The sequence below is a fragment of the Limulus polyphemus genome, unplaced genomic scaffold (assembly GCF_000517525.1).
Source record: "Limulus polyphemus unplaced genomic scaffold, Limulus_polyphemus-2.1.2 Scaffold10807, whole genome shotgun sequence".
NCBI lineage: Eukaryota > Metazoa > Arthropoda > Merostomata > Xiphosura > Limulidae > Limulus > Limulus polyphemus.
In genome coordinates, this window is record NW_013676417.1 from 10,192 (window position 1) to 17,341 (window position 7,150).

The 7,150-nt window shown below is 38.3% G+C and overlaps 1 protein-coding gene across 1 annotated transcript in view; it reads right to left on the reverse strand.

Moving 5' to 3' along the window:
* The window catches only part of LOC111083710, a gene marked incomplete at both ends in the record, with an annotated part of 15,577 nt that extends 9,770 nt beyond the window's left edge, over positions 1-5,807 (reverse strand). The window contains one exon of the mRNA XM_022380370.1: positions 5,631-5,807. Within this exon, the coding sequence (XP_022236078.1) occupies positions 5,631-5,807 (177 nt within the window). The remainder of the gene's footprint in view (positions 1-5,630) is intronic.
* Positions 5,808-7,150: the final 1,343 nt, after the last annotated feature.

Here is a 7,150-nt window from a genome sequence, read left to right on the forward strand (position 1 = left end):
AGCACATAATTTAGAAAGCATAGCACACAAGTCCTACCCAACTGCTCTATCCGATGTCCTTAAGCTGTTGCTGAGGGTTCAATTTGTAGATGCCTTGGACAGTCCACAACTGAAGATAAAAGTACAGCAAGTACACACCTCTACTATGCAGGAGCAATGGCCAGAGCCCTTGAATTCGAATCCTACGTTAAGTCCAGTGCAGAAATACCAAGGTTGTTACAGTCATCAGGATTCAAGGCCAAAAAAGGGCAGCTCTCAGAGAAGTTTGAGGGACTTTGCTGGCACTGTAACAAACCTGGGCACAAGAGAGCTCAATGCCGGCACAGGGAAGATGCCATGGCAGGAAAGGCTGCTACCCAGAAAGGTTGTTAAAACTGTGGAGAGCAAGGACACATGAGGAACCAGTATAAGAAGAATACTACCAATAAGTCAGCCTCAGGGAAACCAGTAGTGGTTGGTGCAGAGGGACCCCATCAACCCCCATCGTGAAAGTCCCAACAGCTATGCGTAAAATGGAAAGCACACACAGATAGATTCTGCATCTCAGCAAACCCTTGTGAGTATCAAGGTGCTAGATCGGAAAGGAGTACCAGAAGCTGTACAGAAGTTCTGTGGTGTGACAGGACATTATGCAAAATTGTGGGGACCAGTGTGGGTAACTATTGAGCTCATAGGCATGAAGGACAGACACAAAGTATACTTGGCTGACATTGAAGACGAATGCATATTAGGATTGGACTACTTACTACCGAGGAAGTTTGTAATTAATTTTGATAAAATGAAGTTTGAGAACAACAAAGGCCAAATTCCAATAAGCGTTAAAAGAGAGGTTGAACTAACCAGGTGCCATCAAGCTGACATCAAAGTGACTGAAGGTGTTCATGGTGACGAAGTGGAACCAGGTATAGATATTAAAGCATAACATGAGAAAGACTAAGATTTGAAGCCAATAACTGATTTTCTACAAGCAAGTGTTTTGCGCCCTGCTTGGGAGAAGAAGTCTAGCTTAAGCCTTGTGACAAAGAAATATTGGGCACAATGGGACCAGTTGAAGCTTGAAGATGGTTGTCTTATCCGGATATGGGAAACTGCAGATGGGAAAGTGACGATCTGGCAAACGGTTATACCGATAAAGTTACGGGATGTTGTGCTGCGTCAATCCCCTGCTAGTTTAACAGGAGAACATCTCGGAGTTAAGAAGACATTGAGTCAAGTCACCTACGACAGAGATTTTACTGGATAGGTATGAGGCAAGATGTGAACGAATAGTGCAGAACATTCAGTACATGTTGTACTAAAAGGGGACCCAAGTATAAGGGACGTGCTCCAATGAGGTTATATAAAGTTGGCACAGCAATGGAAAGAGTAGATGTTGACATTGCTAGTCCTTTGCCCAAAACTCGTGCTGGAAACAGGTAAATTTGTGTGGTGATGGATTATTTCACAAAGTGGCCTGATGGATATGTAATACCAAATCAAGAAGCTACAACTGCAGCTTCAGCTATTAGTGATTTCTTCTTCAGGTTTGGTATGCCATACGAACTGCATTCAGATCAAGGCAGTAAATTTGAATCAGCTGTGTTCTATGAATGCTGCAAGTTGTTTGGCATACGAAAGACCAGGAAAACGCCACTTCATCCACAGTCTGATGGAATGGTAGAAAAGTACAATTGGACACTGGGACAGGAATTGGCAAAGTTTTGTAATAGCCGCCAAGATGACTGGGATGTCTTACTCTCTCCACTATTGATGACCTATAGAACAGCAGGGCATGAAGCCATTGGATACATTCCAGCAAACCTGATGTTTGGTCGGGAACTTCGGTTGCCAGTGAACCTGATAACAGGACGCCCACCTTACGAAGGGTTGCCTGAAAATGTGTCAGAGTTGTGAAAGTGTTATCTGAAAGGGTGGATGATATTCACCATCAAACTTGAAAACGTCTGTTGATTCGATGAAGTTATGTTATGATAAGAGATCTACTGAAGTCAGCTTTGTACCAGGAAACAAGGTGTGGTTGTATAATCCCAGGAAAATCAAAGGGAAGTATCCTAAGTTGTCTTCTCCATGGGAAGGCCCATATGACATAGTGGATCGCCTCTCAGACGTGACTTTTCGAATAAAATATGGTTGGCAAGGTAAGCCAAAGGTGGTGCATGCCAACAGGCTTTGCCGTTATCATGGTCCAGGACATTTCAGTTGGAACGAAGTGAACAACGGAACAAATGACGCTGCTGAAGTCGTGTCACCTGGAAAGGCCACTGTCGAAGAAGAAACTATACCCGGTTTTGAGAAGGAAAACAGTGAAGCCGTTAATGAAGTTACTACCACTGACGTGACTGCTACCGATAATGAGACATTTCCTGATGGAGCAGCTGAACCCCACGTGAAGCAGAAGCCAATGAGACAGAGACCAGTACGGAAGAAGATACGTCCTGTGAAATTAAGAGACTTTGTTGTATTTTAATTTTGTGTTTGTAAATTCTGTACATTGAATTAAGTTATTGTTAATTATCTATTGATTAAATGTAAGTGGTTATTGTTCGGGACGAACAGTACTATGGAATGGGCAGTATTACGACAGCGGAAGTCACGCGACTCTGGGAGCATGCGCGCTGGAATTTCATGAATGATCAGGAAGGCCCGAGTGCATTCGAGACGCCCTCTTTTTAGCATATAAGCCTGATGAGAAAATCCAGCGTGATTGAAGAAATAGGTAATTAAGTCAAGCGAACAGTAGGCACTGCAAGTAAAGTGCGTGAATCACTGTGATTTATAGCGTATGTTATAAAGGTTGTTAAGTTTAAAGTGACTGTGGAAATTCTGTGTATTATAAAAAGTTGCATTGAGAAAGAATAAACTAGTGTTAATTAAGAAAGGAGTTGTATCGCTGAAGTTTCTCGGACAGAATTTCTACGGGAAATTAACAAAGAAGCAGATAACAATATTATTTACATTCTAATTTGTTTTAATGACTTCTTGTATAAATATAAAGTTATTTAAATTCAGACTTTGATGTTGCTTTTTTACCCCCATCTAATGATGGTCACGATAGTTTACTCAGTAAGTAGAAATACAGAGTCAAAAACAACGATAGTTACCTTAGCTTGAAAGAAGAAAGTAAATACTGCTGAAAATATTGGAATTAATACAAAAAGAATTGCAATGTTTGGAAACATACAATTTAAAATTCAATCTTTGTTTGGAAGTTCATTGTACAATAAACAATCATGATTAATAAAAAAAGATATAAAGAGAAACGATAAAATTGTAAAAATGTTGCTGAACGTCGTACTTACAACAAATTCACAATGTCTTTACTTTACATAATGTGAACACGTGTAAATTGACACCAACTGTGAGGTCCCAGTTCCTTATGAAGCAAAATATGGCTTTCTCGTGTTATTTTGTATATACGTACGTGGGTGTGCACACCCTAAAATTTCTAGGTACCTTTTTTATTTTACTGGAATCTTAATTAGTTGTGAAAGTTGTAAAATGGATGAGGGATGGCTCGTCTAGTTTCTTCAAATGATGATCAGTAATGAGTTAGGAGGCAGACAGATGAAACAATAATCTATCATCAGATGTGAAGGACTGTGGGCTATATTCTACACATTGAGCAAGGAACCTAGATATGACATGTTTAAGTTAAGAGAACTTAAGCGAACATGTACCAAGTGTTATCATAAAATCTTTGGTTAGTAGGCGAAATCATTTTTCCAGCAAAATAATCTTTCACTTATCGATCGTTCTCGCTTAACGATATCTGGTTCTAAAGATTCTTACCAACAGCTTGAAATGACCACTCCAGGATCTCTTTCTGTAAGAAGGAATTCTGGGATTATACCACAACCTTCCTCTGATCACCAACTGGTAGATTGTTTGAAACAAATTGCACTAGACATTTGTATGGAACTAGCTTTGTAAAGAATATGTAGTTATTTAGATCAAGCACACAGTACCACAGAGACAAGGACATTGCTGCACGATACCACACAAACAAGGGCATTGCTACATGATACCACAGAGACAAGGACATTGCAACACGGTACTACAGAGACAAGGAGATTGCTACACGACACAAGAGAAAAAAGGACATTGCTACACGATAGTACAGAGAAAAGGACATTGCTACACAGTACTACAGAGACAAGTATATTGCTACACAGGACTACAGAGAAAAGGACTTTGCTACACGGTACTACAGAGACAAGGACATTGCTACACGATATCACAGACACAAGGACATTGCTACACGGTACCACAGAGACAAGTACATTGTTACACGGTACTAATGAGACATGAACATTGCTACACGATACCATAGAATCAAGAACATTGCTACACAGTACAACTGAGACAAGGGCATTGCTACACGGTACTACTGAGACAAGGACTTTGTTACACGGTACTACAGAAACAAGGGCATTACTACACGGTACTACTGAAACAAGGGTATTGCTACACGGTACTACTGAGACAAGAACATTGCTACACGGTACCACAGATACAAAGATATTGCTACACGATACCACAGAGACAAGGACATTTTTACAGGTACTACTGAGACAAGGACATTGCTACACGGTACCACAGAGACAAAGACATTATTTCACGGTATCACAGAGACAAGGGCATTGTTGCACGATACCACAGAGACATGAACATTGCTACACGATACCATAGAATCAAGAACATTGCTACACAATACTACTGAGACAAGGGCATTGCTACATGGTACTACTGAGACAAGGACATTACTACACGATACCATAGAGACAATGATATTGCTACACGGTACCACAGAAACAAAGACATTGCTACACGATACCACAGAGACAAGGACATTGTTACACGGTACCACAGAGACAAGGACATTGTTACACGGTACCACTGAGACAAAGACATTGCTAAACGGTACCACAGAGACAAGGACATTGTTTCACGGTACCACAGAGACAAGGACATTGTTGCACGATACCATAGAATCAAGAACATTGCTACACAGTACTGCTGAGACAAAGGCATTGCTACACGGTACCAAAGAGACAAGGACAATGTTACACAGTACCACAAAGAAAACTACATTGCTACACGGTATCATAGAGACAAGAACTTTGCTACATGATACCACAGAGACAAGGACGTTGCTACACGATATCACAGAAACAAGGACATTGCTACACGGTACTACAGAGACAAGAACATTGTTACATGATGCCACAGAGATAAGGACATTGGTACATTGTACTACAGAGAGAAGGACGTTGCTACACGACATCACAGACACAAGGACATTGCTACATTGTACTACAGAGAGAAGGACGTTGCTACACGACATCACAGAGACAAGAACATTGCTACATTGATACTACAGAGAGAAGGACGTTGCTACACGTACTCAAATATTACTTGCAGTATAAGTATTTAACTTTGTCAATGAAAAAATCATATAAAATACAAAAGAAAACAGTGAGAAAGCTTCTTCACAACAATATTTTCAGTTATATACTTTGGAAAATTACAGATCCAATCTGATATTACATTATACACAGTTATGTTTAACTAGGGTTACATTTTAACTGTGTTTGATAGTGGTATAGACTTAATGTTAGAAACTGGGCTACCTGCACAGATTTAGGCATGCTGAAAACGCTCCGAAACATCGGCAGGATGAGGTTTTGGTACTCATCAAGAGTACTCTCGTTTATAATGTACAAAACAGGACGTAGAGCTATTGCTAATACTTCTGGAGATTGTAGCTCGGACTTCAGAGACGGTAATACATGTTGGTACCAAAGTTTCTGAAAGTAAAAATACAATACAACAGAAATAGAAATCTACAAAGCTTTCAAAAGAGATATTTGTATTTTTATTTTATAATCCTATTTTACAAAAACCTAAATCTCGAAATTTTAGAAACACATCAACAACAAATGATTTCTGAAACTGAAGCTATGTTTAGTATACTGGATAAAAACAGAAAATGGTGCTTAATAAATAACAGAAATCTGACACGTTTGTTGTTAATCCCAAGCTAGACAACGTACTACCTAGGTTCTGCTCACCAAGGAAATTGAAATCAAATGTTTAGCGTTATAAGCCCTCAAACTTACAAGTATTTCACTGGAGTCTAGAAGAAATCTGTATTTGATTAATTATAAAAGCCGATAAAAACTTATTTAGTAAAATAAACATAAACGTGTTAAACTAGCAGCGGAAACAGTTGAAATTAAAATTTACAGAAGTTGAAAAGGAAACGATGTTTAGAAAATTACAGAAGCTTAAAGAAAAACAAACTGTACTTATACAATTACAGTAGCTTAATAGAGGTGATATACTTAATAAATGACAGAAGTCTTAACAGATAATCTATATTAAACAAATAAGAGGAATAATGAAAGACGGAAAGAAAAGATGTTCTTGATATTAATTGAATCATAAAAAAATCATTAGTACTGAAAGAAGTCTAAAAGATATGTTGTCACTAGTACTGAAAGAAGTCAAAAAGAAAAGTTGTCACTAGTACTGAAAGAAGTCTAATAGAAATGTTGTTCCTAGTACTGAAAGAAGTCTAATAGAAATGTTGTCACTAGTACTGAAAGAAGTCTAATAGAAATGTTGTCACTAGTACTGAAAGAACTCTAAAAGAAATGTTGTCACTAGTACTGAAAGAAGTCTAAAAGAAATGTTGTCACTAGTACTGAAAGAAGTCTAATAATGAAGTCTAATAGAAATGTTGTCACTAGTACTGAAAGAAGTCTAATAGAAATGTTGTCACTAGTACTGAAAGAAGTCTAAAACGAAATATTGTCACTAGTACTGAAAGAAGTCTAAACGAAATGTTGTCACTAGTACTGAAAGAAGTCTAATAGAAATGTTGTCACTAGTACTGAAAGAAGTCTAATAGAAATGTTGTCACTAGTACTGAAAGAAGTCTAAACGAAATGTTGTCACTAGTACTGAAAGAAGTCTAATAGAAATGTTGTCACTAGTACTGAAAGAAGTCTAAACGAAATGTTGTCACTAGTACTGAAAGAGGTCTAATAGAAATGTTGTCACTAGTACTGAAAGAAGTCTAAAAGAAATGTTGTCACTAGTACTGAAAGAAGTCTAAAAGTAATGTTGTCACTAGTACTGAAAGAAG